Source organism: Gastrolobium bilobum, unplaced genomic scaffold, assembly GCF_033153095.1.
Source record: "Gastrolobium bilobum isolate Gb01-03AN ecotype WA unplaced genomic scaffold, APGP_CSIRO_Gbil_v1 utg1982, whole genome shotgun sequence".
NCBI lineage: Eukaryota > Viridiplantae > Streptophyta > Magnoliopsida > Fabales > Fabaceae > Gastrolobium > Gastrolobium bilobum.
This window is the reverse complement of record NW_026897008.1, coordinates 200,450-220,893: the sequence shown is the minus strand read 5'-3', so window position 1 is coordinate 220,893 and position 20,444 is coordinate 200,450. Positions and strand designations below refer to the sequence as shown.

The window sequence follows — 20,444 nt, the reverse complement described above, 5'->3', positions numbered from 1 at the left end:
TATTAATATATCCTGACTTTATATAGTATTGTCATGAAGATTTTATTTTTATTTTTTTTGCAGTGAAAGGAGAGCTGTATTTTCCATAAATGAATTGCATTGAATACTTCCATAATACCGTGATATATGTCATACACTAATTGTGCATGTCACACCACAGTTGAAGATCAATGTGTGACATAAGCCAGTTATTAGTTTTATTTATCTTGTTCATGATATTTATTGCGAGAAATCATTATGCAAAATGAATTTATCACCGATAATGTAAAACATATAGTACTATAGAAGATCATGATATCTAATTCTTGATTTCATTAAATATAAACTAGATATGATAATTCGCGATATTTTATGGATAAATTACCTATTCGTGTTATATAATCAACTAGACACTGAGTTTTATTTTTATATATTTGTAATTTGAAAACATAACTACTAAACAGTTAAGAAATCTCTCTCTAAAAATCACATTACTAATGATTATTCATCAACCTTTCATTGAATTATTAAATCATATACACTCATCACACATACATAAGACATTTCTTACAATTTGGTCAAGGGATAATTCAGTTATTGGTGGTGTGGTTGACGATTTCTTAATTGATGGGGGAGTGTTAGTTTTATAAAAGCTTGATTAATTGGGAAGTATTAGTTTTATTAAAGAAAAGAAACAAAAAGTCTTTGCTTCTCTGTTCCAGGGCATAGAAAGAGAATCACTTTTCTATTTTTCTTTTTCTTTTTTCATTCATCACTCTCAACACTTTCTTTCAAAAAGAAAAAAAAATTACGCTTTTTGCTCTTTCCTCCTTCGACGCTTCTTCCTTCTATAAGTTTTTTTTTCTCTTCCCCTCTTCTCTCCTTTGTATTAACTGTGGTTTTGATTTTCTTTTCTCTCTCTCTTTTTCTTTCCGATTCGCTTTGCATTGTTTTCTCTATAAAAAAAAAGGATAGGTTATTTTGCCTACTCTCAATTTGCCTACCTTTGCCTACTCCTTTCATTACCGTTCGATTACGATCTCATCCAATGGTCAATATTTGAAATATAAAATAAGTCTTTTTCTCCCTTTCTTCCTCCTCACTTCCTCACACACAGTTTCTCTCTCCTTAGCTTTCTCTCTTCCTCCACGGTCAATTTTGGAATTTACGATACTCTGATCAAAAATGAACAAAAAGCACATACCATCGACAACCATCAATCTTGAAACCTCACTTCCTCCAAAACCTCAAAATTCCAACTGTCCATAATTCGATTTCCCAAAGATCAAAACCTGTTTGGAACGAAAGAAATTATAGGAATTTCACATCTAATTAGGTACTGTTATTAGCAGCTATAGTAGTATACCTATACCTATTCATATTATCTTCCATCGGCACCTCTGCATCCGTCCACATTTTTGTCTACACATTTGTGGTCTGATTTTTATTTTTCGCAACAAGTAATTACTTAACAGTATATGTTTGCAGCGAGTTGATCTTCAATTGAATTAAATAAGGAAGAGCACGATGTGATCAATTGTTTTATGATGAAACTTTTCTTAACAGTATTCTTGATCTTTGGGAGTTCTTAATCATGTGGTAACAATGGAGATAAACAGCTACACTGCAGAGAAGAGAGCTAACGAAAATGAAACTCTGCTTCTGCTTTCTTCTAGTGACAATTTTTGGTGGTAAATCGAGAATTGGAATTTGAGAATTAGGGCACCAAACGTGAGGTGCTGCTTTTATACAAACGCTGCAGTGGGTGTTGGCGTGCCCATGGCTCTTGATGCTCCTGATAATTTTCGATGATATGTGTTTTTTTGTTCTCTTTTGATCAGAGTATTGTAAGGTTGGCCACCGAGAAAGAGAGAAAGCTAAGGAGAGAGAAATGGTGTGTGAGGAAGTGAGGAGAAAGAAAGGGAAAAAAAGACTTATTTTATATTGCGAATATTGACCATTGGATGAGATCGTAATCGAACGATAATGAAAGAGGTAGGCAAAGGTAGGCAAATTGGGAGTAGGCAAAATAACCTATCCCAAAAAAAAATCGAAACCTTAACATCTGGAAGCAGTTTTTCACGTTCTCAAGTCTGTCATTTACGGATTTTTCTAATATGCTCCAGGAGCACAGCACTATTTTATGGTCCTTTACAAAAAAAGGAAAAAAAATTCCATTTATACCCTTTTATTTTTTCAAATTTCCATCTCAATCCTTTTTTTCCCCTATTTTTAGAAGGGGGTACAAGCTCCCGGAGCATGAAAAACGAGCTTGTCATTTACACTGCATTCTGACATACTTGAGTTTCAGTTCTAGCTACTTTTTTTTCAAAAATTCCATTTATACCCTTTTATTTTTTCAAATTTCCATCTCAATCCTTTTTTCCCCCTATTTTTAGAAGGGGGTACAAGCTCCCGGAGCATGAAAAACGAGCTTGTCATTTACACTGCATTCTGACATACTTGAGTTTCAGTTCTAGCTACTTTTTTTTTCAATTTCCCACCATTATATTTTGTACGAAAAGAATAAAATAGTTTGTGCACTACAAAAAAATATAGCGTTCTTGGACCTGCACAAATGTAAAACTTTTTTTAGGATTTTATTCAAAAATATCCTAAATTACTTTAAATGATTTTACTTCTTCAAAAAAAATAAGCTAAGGCTTTTGGGGACTCAACTTTTTCGAAGGCGAGCTAAATAGCAAACCCTATCAGCTACTTTACACTGTGGTTGAAGGTTCTGATGATTGTATCTTCTATTTTCTGTACTTTCTCAGAGGTATGTTCTTTTTTCCTCTTCTCTCTTCTATCCTTCTTGCGCCACAATCTTCGGTGGCTTCTCTTCCATTGGTGTTGTCATTTCCACCTTGGTCTTCTGCTCATTGGTAAAGTTTTCAGCAACCTGAACACACACACACACACATATATATATATATATACTTTACATAGATTGTTGTAAAGTTTTGTTCCACATTGGTAAAGTTTCTCCGATTTGATACATGCATGAAAGAGAGAAGAGGATTGTATTTTGGATATGCTTCTTTTCATTGTTGTTCAAGATTTGTGTTAGCCTACACTATCGTATTCTGTAATCACTAGTTAGTTATGGTTACTTGGTTTAATTGCTATTTTTTTTTTTTTTGTAAATTAATTGCTATTTTTTTAGTTAATTTATTTTCTAATTTATAGCATAATGATAGAGTCGGTGCCATATTTGGATGGTTAGAAAATGCTAGAAATGGTATTATTCAAAAAAAAAGAAAATGCTAGAAATGGAATTCGAGTTTAAACTTTTGCGATTTGAACTGGAAATCTCTTGAGAACTTGGCCAATGGACGAACTTTTGTGTTCTAGATCTTCAACTTTGTGTTTGTCTCGTTTATTTATTTTTATTTTGTTAATTATTTTGGCGATTTTATTGTGATGTTTGTTACTGGAGAAATTGTAGTATAAGATACCTTTGGAGTTTGATAAACTGCCGTTGAAATCATTTCTTGCTAGCATTGTTGTCGTTGCCAATGCTTATTTAGTGGCTCTGCTTTTAATAAATGGTGTTTTGGATTATGATGAGTTTGAATTTGATGTGTTCGGGTTGCAAATAGCTTGTAACAGCTTCATTTTGCGTGATTTTGCTTTGCTTGTTATGTGCTTGGTAATGGTAGAGAAGCTGCACATTGTGTTCCTTGTTATGTGCTTTGCTTTCTCTCTGAAAGTTGAAGTGAGTGAGGGTTGGGAGAGAATGGGAAATATGATTTTGAGGAACAAGATTTGTGTGTGTTGTGTTTTTTTTTTTAGTGAGAGAGATAAAGTGTGAAAAGGTTGAATGAGATGGAAAAGGAAAAAAAGTGGAGAAAGGGAGATAGTAGAATTCAGGTAATGGTGGATCCAGCTAAGGTTCTGTCTTTTTATTGTGCTTTGTATTTATTTTGGCTTTCCACCCTTAATATTATTGCTTTATGTGATCTCAATCAGTCATTGTCCTTTTTTTCTCTAGCTTGTTATTATGTGATATTTTTAACTTTTTAACTAGTTTTTAGAGGAAAGTTTTGTGTTGTTGATCTTTAAAATATTTGACAGATATAGTTCTTTTGAAAAAAATTGTTACTGAAATTCCTCAAATAATCACAAACTACCGAGAGAGAAAAATCTACTGATGGTCTCTCTGTTGCTTTCTTGTTGACATGGATAATCGGGTGAATTGAGTTTTTTTTTTTTTGAAACTTTCTAAGGGTTGTTTTCTTTCTTTCTTTTTCTTTTTCTATTCTTTTTATCAAAGCTTTTTTAGGTTTCAGTCTGAGTAAGTGGACTGCTATGAATTCAATCTGAGATTGTTCAAACCTTTTTTTTTCAATGTTGATGTTCTTATTGATTGAGAAAAGAAAAATATTATACATTAGTGCCACCAATAATCCATAGTTTTTCGGCTTCTCTAGAGTAGTGACAATTAATAAAATAATCAACTTGTCAAAAGAAAGAAATATCAATTTGTGGGCTAAGGATCCGCGTGACAGTAATATAACATCTGATTTTGTTATATCTGCATTAACCTATCTTCCTCATTACATGGCTTCTCTTTTCTTTTTTCTTTTTCTTTCTGATTTTGTTATATCTGCATTAAGGTCTTGCCATGTCCAATATTTTGATACTATTTTGTTTTGCAGAGATCTATTCAACCTCTTTGGATGCTTACTGGAACCTGCTACTGTGAGTCTTAAATATTCTATGTAGCCTTTCTTTTAGATTCTGTAAAGTTTGCTTCAACTTTTTCTTGTTATTTACATTCCCATCACAGTACTATTGAACAAAATCCAAAGATCAAAGCAAGTTTAGGAGACTAGGAGAGGACATTAGCTATATAACTCAATTCATACTTGAAACAACAAATTTTTTATAACCAAACTATATGTTCTAGAAAAAATTAAGTTTATTAAAGGTTTCTTAGATGATGCCTTTTTTGTTAGCCTTAGATTTTGAAGTGAAGAAATTACTTGAAAAAGCCTAAAAATTCTGGCTTCACCTTGACACCCCTTAAAATTCTATAGCTTTTATAGCTTTCTTTGTTTCTATTTTTTATTTTCTAACTTATAAGGAACTAACCCAACTCAAATAATAACCCTGCCCTTCGCCTTTTTTAATTTAATAAAATGAAAAATATTTTTTCATAACTTAATCTTTAACTAACTACAGTACCCGCCTTATTGGTCAGTTGCTTGAGTTATCAGTATATTAGCTTTTCAGGTTTTTCCTTTCAGTCATCACTTTGGTCATTTAAAAAAAAATGTTAGCCATTTAGTTTTTAAATAATAATAATAATGTAAAGTATTATCGTTCTGGTCTTTTATTTTTTTTACATTAATTTAGTTCTTCGATTATGTAAATTATCATCAAATTAATTCATAAATTTGTAACTTTTTTTTTTAATTTTCATTTTTGGATTTAAATGGATAAATCGAAAGCCGTAAATGAAGAAGTAGGTAGTATTTACTAGTATCATACCTGACCTGTTGTGTAGTTTCTAAAAATATCCTAGACATTATTATGCTGATAGTTTAATGGCCAGTCTGGTTGAAGTTCAATAATTTTTGGTTATGTAAAACTCAGTTTTTAGAAATTCTGTTTACATGATAAAAAATTTATTAGATCAACGAATCAGTGACTTGATCATCTGTAGGGTCGATCACAATTTAGATTTGATATTAATTCATATAAGAAGATAATTTTATATTGATATAAGAATACGTTTATATATTGCTAACTCTGTGTCAAATTGCAGCCAACTATTAGAAAGGAGTCTAACACAAATTACAAACTCAAGGTAATGTAAAATTTTCTCATTTCATAAATTAAGTGTACAAGAATCTATGTCATCCTGAAGATGTAGATTATTCATTTTCTGTTGTGATATTTTACTTGCCAATGTTGCTATCAAAACTTATATTATTGTCTAGTTTTTTCTTTTTAGTGTTTACACAAACAAAAATCTCAAATGATTATATGACATATTTGAGATTTTCAGGTCATAGAAATGGACAAATCTTGGATTAATATGCCACGAAATTCAGTTGAATATCTATGTGGGTTAGATAAGTTCTTAGATTTTGCATTTGAGAAACGGTCTATCAATGGTGCAATAAAGTGTCCATGTCCTAAATGCCGCTTTAATAAATGGGAAACAAGGGATATAGTGCGTGACCACTTGATTTGCAAGCAATTCCCAAAAAATTATAAGGTTTGGATATGGCATGGTGAAACATATGAAACGGAGACATCAAACAACACTCAAGTAGTACAAGAGCCATTGAAAAATGAAAATCCAGTATTTGACATGATAAATGATGCATTTGGTGTCAATGTACAACATGCATCAGAACATACCACTTCACCTGAATCATTGGGGTCCACACATACCATGCCTAATGAAGAGCGAAGAGATGTTGCTGATTTGATTAAAGACGGTAACCAAGAATTGTACGAAGGGTGTCAAAAATATTCGAAGTTGTCTTTTTTGTTGAGATTGTATCACATAAAGTGCTTGTGTGGCATAACTGACAAGGCAATGACATTGATACTTGAATTGCTAAGAGACGCATTCGAATATGCAAAAATTCCGAATTCATTCTATGAGGCAAAAAAGGTCATCTACAAACTTGGTCTTAATTATACCAAGATAGATGCTTGTCCGAAAAATTGCATGTTGTATTGGGGAGAAAACGAAAGTCTGGAGACATGCGAACATTGTCAAACTTCTAGATGGAAGCCAAAAGATAAAGGAAAAGGAGATAACCCAACTATTTGTAGAAAAAAGCGACCCGCCAAGGTTTTGCGTTACTTTCCTTTGAAACCAAGGTTGAAAAGGTTATTCATGTGTTCTAAAACAGCAAAATCCATGAGATGGCATGCTTTGGCAAATAACCCAGATGGATTATTGAGGCATCCAAGAGATGCAGAAGCGTGGAAGAGTTTTGATCAGCTTCACCCTGAATTTGCTTCTGAATCTCGAAATGTTCGCCTTGGCCTAGCAACTGATGGTTTCAATCCTTATGGAACCATGAGTAATAACTACAGCGTATGGCCAGTGATCCTAATTCCATACAATCGCCCTCCTTGGGAGTGCATGAAGCAAACTTCCCTAATTCTTTCTATGATCATTCCCGGTAAACGAATGCCTGGGAATAATATAGATGTCTTCCTACAACCTTTAATCAAGGAGTTGAATGAGCTATGGAGTGAGGGCATGGAAACCTATGATTCTTCTATGAATGAATTGTTTAGAATGCGAGCAGCTCTTATATGGACAATTAGTGACTTCCCTGGGCTCGGTTCTTTATCTGGGTGGAACATTTATACTGGTTATGCTTGCCCAACTTGTAATTTTGACACAACCCCTTGTCGACTGAAATATAGCAAAAAATGGTGTTTTATGGGTCATCGACGATTTTTAGAGAAGGGTCATACATTTAGATTGATGAAGAAGCACTTTGATGACACAATTGAAGAAAGGGATCCACCAAAATTATTATCTGGGTTTGAGATTCTAAAACAACTTAATGGTGTCAATATAACCTTTGGAAGAAACCTTGACTCAAATAGTAAAAGGAAACGAGATCGTGTAGAAGATAGATCAAAACAATGGAGAAAGAAAAGCATATTCTTTGATCTTCCTTATTGGAAGGATAATCTTTTACGCCATAATCTAGATGTTATGCATATTGAGAAGAATGTGTGTGACAATGTGTTATATACATTGATAAAAGATGATAAATCAAAAGATCATCATGAAGCTCGCAAAGATCTAAAGCATATGGGCATAAAACAAGATCTTTGGCCACTTGAAAACGGAAAATTTCTTCCCTTATTGTTTACAATGACAGGAGAACAAAGAAAGATATTTCTCACTACATTGAAGAACACAAAGATGCCAGATGGTTACTCAAGTAACATATCTCGTTGCATTGATGACAAAAACTCTAAGATATCTGGCTTGAAGAGTCATGATTGTCATATCATCTTGCAACATTTGCTTCCAATAGCTATACGTAATGTTTTGCCTGATGCAGTGACTACAGTGTTGGTAGAGTTATCAGCTTTTTTCAAAGAATTATGTTTTAAAAGATTGAATATCTCAGACCTTGATAAGTTGCAACATAGAATTGTGCTAACTCTTTGCCATTTGGAAATCCTTTTACCCCCATCGTTCTTCACAGTGATGGTCCATTTAACTTGCCATCTTGTTCAAGAAGTGAAGTTGGGAGGGCCAGTGTATTATCGCTGGATGTATCCAATTGAGAGGTACATATTTTTTACTATGTTCAACTCGATTACTATTTTTTTGAGGTAAAAAATATTAAATAAATGTCTTAATTATAATATTATTTTTACGATCATAGGGCACTAGGACATTTTAAGTCCTTTGTACGAAATAAGGCACAACCTGAAGGTTCTATAAGTGAAGCTTATTTAGCAGAGGAGACCCTAAATTTATATTCACAATATGAAGAAGTTGAGTCAAGGATGAATAGAGGTCGACGTGTTGATGATCGTCCAAATAGTACTGAAACGTCTCAAATATCCTCCATCTATCCTCAATTAGGCAGATCGATGGGAAGTTCATCAACTTTCACTCTTACTCCATTAGAGAAAATACAAGCACATCGATATTTGCTACTAAATTGTCCAGTAGTCACTCCATATGTTGAGTAAGTATTTTGACACCTTTCATGTGTTAAAGGTGAGAATATTGCGATGAAATATTAACATGGCAATATTTTTTTGAAGTGAATTTAGAGCACTCACAAAGAGGAGGACAAGGAGTCGAAGACCTTCAGCTAGAGAGATAGAAAAGATCGTCACTAAAGAATTTGCAAATTGGTTTCCTCAAAGGGTGAATTAAATTCTAATTTTTCTTGAAAAAATTTAATTTTACTTTTGAGCCTAAAATAATTTATTTTACTTTAGGTTATGAATCCCGACTTTATAAATTCAGTGCCAGAAGAAATAAAGTTTTTAGCAAGGGGTTCGATGCTACAGGCACGAAGATATACTACATATAATATCAATGGGTTCAAGTTTAGAACTATAGCTCGAGAAGCAAGTTTGAAAACTCAGAATAGTGGAGTTTTTCTAACTTCAAACACATCATGTGTTGCAAGTAGTGCTGATCCAAATTTGAGTAGAGCAGATTTGCCTTACTATGAGAAGTTGATGGACATAATAGAGCTCAACTATTATGGTTTTTTCAAAGTTATCCTATTTAAGTGTAAATGGGCAGATACCACACGTGACCGTGGAATTAGAAAGGATGCATGGGAATTTACTTCAGTGAACTTTTCTCAATGTATTCACACGGGTGAACGTGAAGAGCATGACCCTTATATAGAAGCTTCACAAGCACGATTGGTGTATTATGTAGATGATGAGGTAAATCAAGGTTGGAGTGTTGTTGTGCACATGACGCCAAGGGATTTATATGATATGGGAGAAGATATAGAAGATGTTATATGTGAGACCGAGCCATACCAAGAGCAAGACTTAAGCAATATATTTCCAAATGAAGCTGACACAATAGCATTGGCTAGGGAGGATGTAGATGGTGAATTCACTCATATAAGCCATGTTGAAAATCAACTTTATGGAGATGAAATGTCCGAGTGATTCAATTTATAGCTTTATTAGCTTGTTATATGGTGTCTGCTGTTAGTACCACTCAAGATGTTTTTTTAGTATTAGTAATTCCATAGTTTTGATATAGAATTGTAGCTCTTATTTTTTTTCAATTTTTGATGAAAGCAAAAGATGTTAGTCATTCTATCAAATACAGAATTATCTACCTGTCAACATCTATGTTATGTTTTTTTCTTTTAGAAAAGTAGTTTTTGATCACCTTGAATTTTATGCTAAATAAAACTCATGGTCTGCTTGTCTGTTTGATAACTAGACACATCACCTATATAGTATAATCTCTTTTGACTTCTGGGTTTCTAATGTCTGCATCACTGTTTATTGTTATAATTTATTCTATTTAAAACCATTGTGTTAGAATTGGACAGTGTATAGTTTAGTCATGCCTCCTAAAGGAAAACGCACAAAGTTTTATGCTGCATCATCAAGTTCCAATATGCCTGAGGAGCATATAGCATCATCAATTCCTTCGGAACAACCACATGTCCCAAATCGTCCTTCACATGCCGGGCGTGAATCTAGTAGGACATGGACTGTACAGGCTATAGGTAATATTTTTGCTTAGGAAATTTTTGATTATTATATTATCATATGAGCTAACTTATATGTCTTTTAATAGATGAAGAAGGAAATGAAAAGAGAATTCAATTGACAGTATCAGGTGTGTTTGAGATGAGTGATGGTCAACGTATAATAGTGCAATTTGATAGACAAAATGCAAGCTTATGGAAAAGCAGAAGTACTGCTTTCTGGAGCATGTGGGCGTATTGTCAATGATTGCAAAAATGTTCCTATTAGCTATGAAAGATGGGATAAAGTACATAAATCATACAAGACAACTTGCTTTAACACTCTGAAGGTATATGCATGCACCAAATTTTTAATTTCATCATTTTAACTTTTGGATTTTTGGGTTAGGCACTTCTACTCGAGTATGGACTGATTATTATTTTTGTGAAGAATCTATTTCTTTTTCAGACTTCAGAAGAAATTGCTAAGCGTTATTGTCTACTTACCATGGCGAGAAGGTATAGAAATGGCAAGTCAAAATTATGGCATTCAACTTATGACTCAAAATTTTCCAGAGACCAATTAATTGATGATGTCCCTACTAGTGTTCCTCAAGACCAATGGTCGTCATTTGTTGACTATCATTTGACACCAAGTTATAAGGTAAATTTATTAAATATTGGTTGCTTGTAATTTAATTTATTAAAGGTAAATGCATTTGTCTTTATGTTCTTAAAAAAAAGGTTTCGATTGTTCTTCCTAAAAATAGTTATTCTGTGATAAAAATGTACTTATTCAAATTTTCTCAAAAGAATTTTTTTTAATAGTAAAATCAGAAATTTATTGTTCTTAAAAAAAAGGTAAATAGTTCTTCCTAAATTTTTTGTTTACTTTTGCACAAACTCCAGTAAGATTCTTATTTAGAATTTGTGTCCTAAATATTGTGGAATAGTTGCATGCTCTAGCAAAGACTTTGTAAGTTTCATCTGCTATGAGTCTGTGGGACCAAAGGAACTCAGCTTTGGAGTTGAAATCAGTATTGAATTCCAGAAGTGGATTCTCCATCTGCAATTATCAACACACGAACCAGTTATACTTTTCGAATAAACTAAATGGTTTCTTATATTTTAATTATTCAAAATTGCCCTTCTGTACTCACAGTTATCCCCTTGAGATTGAACTTGGTCTTTGTTTCAACAATAAGTTGTGAAACATAGTGGCCTGCAAAAAAGATAAAAATTTCACTCTATTGTTCTCTTCATTTATGAAACCAAATATGTTGTAATTTATTATTATTATTTTTGTTAATTCCTTGTTCATTTCGTAGGAGTTATGTCAAAAGAATGCTGAAATCAGAAAAAAACAAACAATTCCACATACTGGGGGGTCCAAACTTTTGTCTCGGAGACGACATGAGATGGTAAATTAATTGTGTTCTCCCTTATTAGGTCTTATACATTTTACATTTAGACTTATGTGAGTCATATATATTCTAGGAAGAAGAAATTGGACGACCTGTAAGCCGAGGGGAACTATATATTGCTACTCATAAGAGAAAAGACGGATCATATGCCAATGAGGAAACAAAGGCTATAGTGGTGAGTTACATTAATGTCTGTATCACTATTTTGGATCTGCATCATCATTGTTAAGTAGTATTGCTAGTGAGTCTATCTATATATATTTGTGGTGTGGTGCATAAAATTTGCAATAATAACTATTACTTGTTTTCATATAATAAGGCACTATTATAGACAGTAGCATTTCCAAAATAGTGTCTCAGGTGTCTCCAAAATAGTTCATTTTTATGTTAGACTCACAAATATTGAACATGTACAGGAGCAGATTCATGAAGAATTAAGTCAGAGCACTAATTCTATTGAAATTTCAACAAATGATGCGGTTGCAAAAGTTTTAGGACCAGAGCACTCTGGTCGCGTACGTGGTTTAGGCCTAGGTGGCCTTCCTAGTATTGCCTTTGGACTCACCACTGGACGATTTAATCCTATTGGCTCCACTTTCTCAAGCATGAATTCAGCTGAAAGTTCTAAATTGAAAGAAGAAGTTATTACCTTGAAGACCAAGTTAACAGCTTCAGAGGAAACTGTCAAGACATTACAGACTGTAATGCTTGCTTATATACAAATGAAAGAAGGAAGAATTCCTCTAGAGTTGGATGCATTGTTGGGCATGGCTTCTACTCCAATGGTAATGATTTATATGGTTATTAATTAATATTGAACTCTATATAATACAAGTTCTTGAGTTAAGTGCTTTATTCGCTGTAGCATTCTAAAAGAGTACAGTAAATTGTTCTTTGACAGAATGAAGGAAGTGAAGCTGGCCCAACACCACGCATGAGTTGACACTATATATTGTGGATTGTGGAGCTTTAAGATGGATGTATTGTGTATTTTGGTTTAGGATAATTGTAACTTTCCTACTATTGTTTACATGGTAATGACCTTTATGCGTTCTAGTTTTTTTGAGATGATAAACGTTATGTCTGTTCGAATGTGTACAATTACAAAATACCTGTTTACTATATGGCAATTGTGACCAACAAATATTCAATTGTCCTAGCTTTCTTAACTAACTAATTAGTTTTCTAGTTTTTTTAAACTCTCTGTCACGTTTGTTGACATACGTGTTCCATTTACATGTATCTATGCATGCATTAGAGACATATGGAATCATCTTTTAGATGGTTATAAACACGAGGGGGCAAAGTTTAAATTATTAACCAGATTCAATGCATGCCAACAACTATAAAATTATGGGGGAACTACAACCAAAATAGCACACAGATAGTGTTTTTTTTTGGGGGGAGGGGGGGTTCAAAAAATGCCAAAAAATGAAACTTGTGGGGATTAGAAAACGTCAGAAAATGAAGCATATTGTAGAGGTTTATAAATGCCAGAACATGCAACATTTTGTAGAGGTTTACAAATGTCAGAACATGCAACATATTTTGGGGGTCAATAACCCCCACAAATTTCTTCAACAAATACTGGAGGTCATGCCAGCGGCTGCATAAAAAATGCTACAACATATGTTGTGGCGAACGTCATACCAGCGTGTTGGTTGAATGCTACAAATGTAGTATGTGAAGGTTTAAGGCCCCCACTATTTGTACATATGACCCCCACTATATGCATATTTTTTTGTAGTGGTGGAATACAAAAGATTTTTAGGTCATAGCCTTTCCAAAATATCGTCATTCATTTTTAGATCCGTGAGTCGCTTATTCAAAATTTGAGTCGGAATAAGAAAATGCGTTACCAAATATAATTCTGATTCTCGGAACTCTTCCAAGGCACAGAATCAGGAAAAACTCTGTAATCTCAGAATCAGTGCAGGGAAAGCGATACAGAATGGTTGTCATACATACTCTAATTATGTAAATAATACTAAAGTATCAAAGTAGAATGTTGTTTCCACGAAAATTAAATACAAAATAATAATTTAACTATTTACTTAAGTTAGGCGGGTCAAAATATTTTAAAAAAGGTTTTGAAAAAATTAAAATAAGAGGAAAAAAATAAAATAACAGATAATAAAGAAAACTATTAAAAAGATATGGTAGTGCCCGCAATAAGAAGAAAAAACTAGAGTTTTGGGGCTGTTTGATAACTGTTTTAGAAGACAAACTTAAATTTTAAAATCAAAAGTATTAAAAACTTGTTTTACAGAGGGTGTTTTCTGAAACATATTCTCAAAACAGTATCTATTTTTTTAACGTTTAGACTTGAAATTACAGAACATCTTATAGGTGTTTTTGTTTTTGTTTTGAGTTTCTATTTTTAAAAGAATGAAAAGACGGAGAATAAGTTGTTCTCATTAATGGCACAATTGTAAATAATAAATTACTCCATGTATCAGGTTTCGACACTCGTTTGTCGTAATTTGTTTAGATACATCAATCAAACAATTTTTTTTTGTTTTTTTACGTAAAAACATATTCTTAAAATACATATAACAAACGGGCTTTTATGTTTTATAACTTTTAAAACTCTTTTCAAAATTAATTTACCAAACTGATTTTTTTCTTTTCTAGCTCTAAAAATCAACTCTTAAAAACTATTTTATAAAATAATTTTCAAAACTAAAAAATCAAAACATTTCAAACAGCGCCTTGTGATTTCCCCTAGTTTTCTTTTGTTAATCATCAATTTAGTTTTAATTTAATAATTTTACTTTTTTTGCTAATCAAAATTTTCTAAAATAACTAAGACTTAATAAGATCTTGATGCCTCTACCCTTACCTTAATCAACCACAATAAAATCTAATAAGCATTAAGAAAATAAAATTTATAAAGATTTTTAATTTACATAAAAGTAAAAACACATTGGAAAAGTGCAAAATAACTTTATTGGGAAAAAAGTATCTAATGTTACTTTAGATAACTTTGTCTAATGTTCAGGATTGAAATATAAAAAAACTAGAATGATAAAGACTATTATAACCCTGAAATAAATTAAAATTATAAAAATACCATGATTTTCGCACGACGTCGTTTCGGTGAACATTAGATAAAGTTATCTAAAGTAACTTTAGAAAAAACAAACCCAACTTTATTAAAAAAAAAAGTGCATAATAACTTAAATTATGTCACTTTGGAAGTTTGGGTGTAGAGGGAGAAAGAAATCAAGAGAAAATAATAGGAGAAGGACTAAAAGGAAAGTGAGTTATTAAATAATAAGTTTTGTCTTCTTGTTCGGAAGTTTAAAATTTTCTAAATTAAAAGCAACTTAAAATTATTCATAAAAATGAATGAAGGAGAAGTGTAAAGGAGGGGCTTCGAAAAGTAATATGATAGTCTTTAATTTATTCTAATTATTCTTCAAAAATCTCAAATAATTAAAAAATAAGTTTATTGAATCATTAAAATGGGTTTATGGTTAAATGTTTTGATAATTCGAAAGGATATTTAAATATGTGAAAGACCATTTTATCAACAAAAAAGAAAAGAAATAATAAATTTAAAGCCTCCCCCCATTTTTCCTTTTCTCCTCTATTCCCTAAATTTAATGATTATTCTCTAGTAATAAATAAAATAAAATGAAACATTAATGTGTCATTTACTACAGATTTTAAAATATTTTAAATTTAAATAACTAGAATTAGTCTAATGATAAGGAGTTTGAGTAGTTCATATGAGGTCATAAGATCAAACTATTGTATTTTTTTTTTTAAAATTTGCTAACAAATGTTGATAATTAATAAGGATTTAAAAGTTAAAAATATTAAATGAAAGAATAATGGTATATTTTTTAAAATATCTTTCGAATATTTAATAGAGAAAGTATTAAATAAATATTAATATATTAAATATTTGAAAATATAAAAAATATTTAATTTTTTAATTTTTTTTGGAAATCTTTAATATTTTAATTTAGTAACTAAAATGATCATTTAGGAGGATTTTTATCCTCATAATAACCATTCTAATAATTAATAAAGTAACTGCATTAAATAAAAATAAAGCATTCAATATTCTATGAATAAAAATTGTTTAATACTTTATTTAAAAGTAGGAAGATTAATTAAGAGAATAATTAATGAGAATCTAAAGTTAATATAAATAAAAATAAAAATATTTTAAATATTGGAAAATAAAAAATTATTTATCATTTTCTACTTTAATAAGTAATTTAAATTATGCCTTTAATAGAGGAATTTGAATTCATCATTTAATAATCCTTTTAATACTTAATAAAGTAATTGTGTAAAATAAAAACATGAAGCATTCAATGTTTTAGGAATACAAAAAAATATTTAATACTTACTTTATATAGTTGCTAGGAAGATTAGTTTGGAGAATAATTTGTTTTTTTTTTTTTTTTTTTAGTATATGGAATTAGGAGAATAATTTAGATCCAAAGTTATTAGGGTGTGCATGGCAACCATTCTGTTCCCTGGCACTGTTTCTGAAAAGAAACAATTCTTTTCTATTTCTGTGCCTTAGAACAGTTTCTGAGAAAAAAAATGTGTTTGATAACATGTTCTATTTTTATTCCGAGAATGAGAATTGTGTTTGATAACATAACAAATAATATAATAAAATATAATTTATGTTAAGCATAAAAAATTTTCATATTACACTTTCTTTTCCATATAGTGTGGTGGTGGCGGCGGCAGTGGCGGTGTGGTGGTGGTAATGTGGCGGGGGCGACGACGGCAGTGATAGTGGTGGTGGTGGTGGAGACAGCAGTGACTGCGACGACGATGGGGGTAGTTGGTGGCGGTGGCTGTGGTAATAGTGGTGGTGGTGACGACAGTGGCTGCGACGATGGTGGCATGGTGGTAGTGGTGACGACAGTGACTGCGATGATGGTGGTGTCAACGACAGCGGTTGTGCTAATGACATGGTGGTGCTGGAGACAACAATGACTGCGACAACGGTGGTGGTAGTTGGTGGCGGTGGTAATGATGGTGGTGGTAACGGCAGTGGCTGCAACGATTGTGGTGGTGGCGGTGGCGGTGGTATGGTGGTGGTGGTGATGATGGTGGCGGTGGCAGTAGTGGTAATGACATGGTGGTGGTGGCGGTGGCTGCGACGACGATGGTGGTAGTTGGTGGTGGTGGTGACGGCAGTAGCTACGATGATGGTGGTGGCAGTGACGGCGGTGGCAAGGTGGTGATGGTGATGGCAGTGGCTGCAGCAATAGTGGTGGTGGCGGTGGCAGTAGTGGTGGTGGTGGTGACGACAGTGGCTGTGGTGATTGTGGAGGAGGCTGTGGTGGTAATGAAATGGCGGTGACGGCAGTGGCTGCGACGATGGTGATGGCAATGGCTGCAGCTATAGTGGCGGTGGTGGTGGTGGTGGTAATGGCGACGATAGTGGTGGCGTGGTGGTGGTTGTGGTGATATGGTGGTGATGATGTGGCGATGGGTGGAGGTGGTGGTGATGTGGCGATGGGTGGAGGTGGCGGTGATGGTGGCAGTGGAATCGTGGTGGTGGTGGTGACAACGACATTGGTGGTACGACGACAATGGTAGTGGTGGTCGTGTTGAGATAATAGTGGTAGTGGAGAGTAATAGAGATAGACAAGGGTGTGCATGACAACCTTCCCGGAATCAATTCTTTTTTAATTTCTGTTACCGAGAACAGAAATGGATAGAAAACTCGTTTGGTAAAACCGGTTTATTTTTTTGTTCCCGGGATGAACCGGTTTAATTTTTGTGTCGGGAAACAGAAAAAAGAATCAAAAAATTTCTGTTTTTTTGTTCCCGGGCACAAAATGAGAAACACTTATCTCTCTCAATCACTCTCTACATCTACCATCATACCACCACCTCCACCCATCACTACCACAATGCTATCGTCACCACCACCACAACTACCGCCGCAGCCACTACTATCACCGTCACCACCACCATCACCACTACCGCCATCAACCACCACCACTATTATCGAAACCACTGCCGCCACTGCCCCCATCGCCATCACTAATACCACCACTACCATCACCACCACTGTCACCAACCACCACTACCATTGTCGTTGCCACCACCGTCGTCGTCACCGCCGCCGCCACCACCAACCACTACCACCATCGTCAAAGCCATTACCGTCACCACCATCGCCACTATTACACCACCCCCGCCACTACCATCACCACGCCATCGCCACCACTACCACCACTGCCACCATCACCACCACCACCACTGTCACCTACCATTACCGCCACCGCCGCAGTCACTACCACCACAACCACCACCATGCCACTACTACCATTGTTGCCGCCACCAACCACCATATCTACCACCATTGTCGCAGCCACTGTTGTCACCTCCACCACCACCATTACCACCGTCATCGTCTCAGCCACTGTCGTCACAACCACCTCCACTATCTTCACCACGTCACTGCCACCACCACTACCATACCGCCGCCGCCACCACTACCACAACCACACCATATGAAAAGGAAAGTGATGATCCGAATTTTTTTATATTTAATAGAAATTATTTTTTATTATATTATTTGTTGTGTTATCAAACGCAATTCTCATTCTCGGAATAAAAATAGAACATGTTATCAAACACATTTTTTTTCTCAGAAACTGCTCCAAGGCACAGAAATAGAAAATAATTGATTCTTTTCAGAAACAGTGCTAAGGAATAGAATGATTGTCATACACACCCAAGTGTTTCTCATTTTGTGCCAGGGAACAAAAAAGCAGAATTTTTTTTATTCTTTTTACTGTTTCCCAGCACAAAAATTAAATCGGTTCATCCCGGGAACAAAAAAATAAACCGATTTTACCAAATAAGTTTCTTATCCATTTTTGTTCCCGAGAACATAAATTAAAAAAAATTGATTCCGATAAGATTGTCATGCACAGCCTAATATTCCAAGGAGGAACTTAAAGGATAATAATAAAGAGAGCTCATAAAGAGTAAATAATTGTGCAATCAATTATTGGGAAGCACATGGTTATTGCAAAATTGCCCCCAAATTAAATCTGGAGCTGCCAAATTAAGTGAATTGATTGCCAAAAAAAAAATCTAGAGTTAAGAAATATGATGAAATAAGTTCCAATAAAGCTAGTACGCTTTCTACTTTTAATGGCACAATAAGAAAACTATTGGAAAATCTAGAGATCAAAATTTTGACGAAATTAATGCCAATAAATCTGGGCTGCTATTTTAATTTTAATTTTTTTTTCAAATAAGGAAAATGTCAGACACATAAAGGGAAGGTGGTCTCATGCTTATTGCCTGTGATGAAGACGTGAAGGGGGGAACAAGTGGGGAAATATGCTCGTCTTGAGTTTGATCCACATCTCTCCCAACCACCTGATACTAGCCAAATAAGTACAATTGTATTGGAGACTTCACGTTCAACAAATGGTGATCAAATAATGCCTCTACCAAATTGTCAAATAATTATCATGCAACCGGTTCAATCTCAACCTAGAGAGAGATGAATATTCTAGGCCCCTTCAACTCAAATTTTGACTAAGGTACTTCCGTGGAATACTAGAGGAGCAGAAAATAAGCCTTTACTTCGAAATTTATACTACCTTTTATCCGAACAAAAATGATTCACTTACAGTTTTTTCATTGCATATAGTCTATGATACACTGACATGGAACACGATACGACACGACACGCCGATATGTTAATTTTAAAAAATGACATATTTTGACACGTAGGGACACATTTTGATATTAAATAATATTTTTAATATACATAATATAATTTATATTTAATACATATATAACAGTCCATAACAAGTCATATAACCAATTAAATATTTAAATTTCATAACATAAATATAAAAAAAAAAAAAAAAATCGTACCTTGTTAATTTTTCATGTCAAATTTCATAACAGAAAAAATTTGATTTATAAATAGTTTTTTATTTTTAATTAATAAAATAAAATTAAGACTAAAAAAAATATGTCGGAACGTGTCAGAGAGTTGACCATGTGTCGAAAAAACGTGTCGGAGCGTGTCAAAGAGTTGACCACGTGTCTTAAAATGTTGACCGCGTGTCGGACGCGTGTCGGAACGTGTCGATGTCCGACACGCATATTTTTTTTAAAAAAAGTGTGTCGGGGTGTTGCAGCATATAGCTAATCAATTAATGGATTTATTCAAGAAGTTTGGAATCAAACAGAATTATCTTCCATTAAGCTTGGCTTGTATGTTTAAAGAAACAATAATTTAAAATCTGACAAATTACAATTAAATTCAAATCCAAATAAAGTAGCCGATATTATTGTGATTTGTTTGGCTAAAAAAGAAAAGTGACAAATTTGGTGTGATTTGAGATTTAAGTTTTGAGATATGTTTTAAATGATTTAATTATAATTATTTATTTTTAGAAGGTATTTACGGTTATATTTATTTTTTGGATTTTAAATTTTGAATTATTTTATAATTAATTTATAAAAAGGTAGCTCAATTTTTTGCTTTACCACATTTTTTATGTACTTTCGGCATAAAAATTTTTATTACATTTTGGAGGTCGCTGAAATTCAAATTTCTAATTTTTGTGATCCAGAAATTAAATTTTAAAAGACATAGTACAGCTGATCCAGTTGGATTCTCATGTGGAATTTAGTTATGTTAGAACGAAAATGAGGGTATTTTTGAGATCTTCTCAAATGGTGCATGCTATTATATTAAGCACCGACATTATTGAAATTTGAGTAAATGTCATTTTTGGTTCTCAGCAAATTTTACGATGGCCGCTTTAGTTCTTAGCAAATAAAAAGGCGTATAGTGGTCCCTAAGAAATTTAAAATGGACCCATTTTAG

At 33.4% G+C, this 20,444-nt stretch overlaps 2 protein-coding genes across 2 annotated transcripts; both read left to right on the top strand.

Annotated features, from left to right (window-relative positions):
* Positions 1–1,584: 1,584 nt before the first annotated feature.
* LOC133303366 (uncharacterized) lies at positions 1,585–9,630 on the top strand. Its single transcript, XM_061503270.1, has 7 exons — positions 1,585–1,670; positions 2,759–2,864; positions 3,428–3,697; positions 5,996–8,268; positions 8,367–8,675; positions 8,764–8,860; positions 8,935–9,630. The coding sequence occupies exons 1-7, from the start codon at positions 1,585–1,587 to the stop codon at positions 9,628–9,630; spliced, it is 3,837 nt and encodes a 1,278-aa protein (XP_061359254.1).
* A 409-nt stretch (positions 9,631–10,039) lies between these two features.
* LOC133303365 (uncharacterized) lies at positions 10,040–12,533 on the top strand. Its single transcript, XM_061503269.1, has 6 exons — positions 10,040–10,205; positions 10,368–10,516; positions 10,636–10,830; positions 11,664–11,765; positions 12,007–12,375; positions 12,492–12,533. The coding sequence occupies exons 1-6, from the start codon at positions 10,040–10,042 to the stop codon at positions 12,531–12,533; spliced, it is 1,023 nt and encodes a 340-aa protein (XP_061359253.1).
* Positions 12,534–20,444: the final 7,911 nt, after the last annotated feature.

Coding starts and splice junctions, on each gene's coding strand:
- LOC133303366 (XM_061503270.1), top strand. CDS start 1,585: ATGGAGATAAACAGCTACACTGCAGAGAAGAGAGCTAACGAAAATGAA. Junction 8,269..8,366: donor TGGATGTATCCAATTGAGAG/GTACATATTTTT, acceptor TTACGATCATAG/GGCACTAGGACATTTTAAGT. Junction 8,861..8,934: donor CAAATTGGTTTCCTCAAAGG/GTGAATTAAATT, acceptor ATTTTACTTTAG/GTTATGAATCCCGACTTTAT.
- LOC133303365 (XM_061503269.1), top strand. CDS start 10,040: ATGCCTCCTAAAGGAAAACGCACAAAGTTTTATGCTGCATCATCAAGT. Junction 10,206..10,367: donor ATGGACTGTACAGGCTATAG/GTAATATTTTTG, acceptor GCAATTTGATAG/ACAAAATGCAAGCTTATGGA. Junction 12,376..12,491: donor GCATGGCTTCTACTCCAATG/GTAATGATTTAT, acceptor GTTCTTTGACAG/AATGAAGGAAGTGAAGCTGG.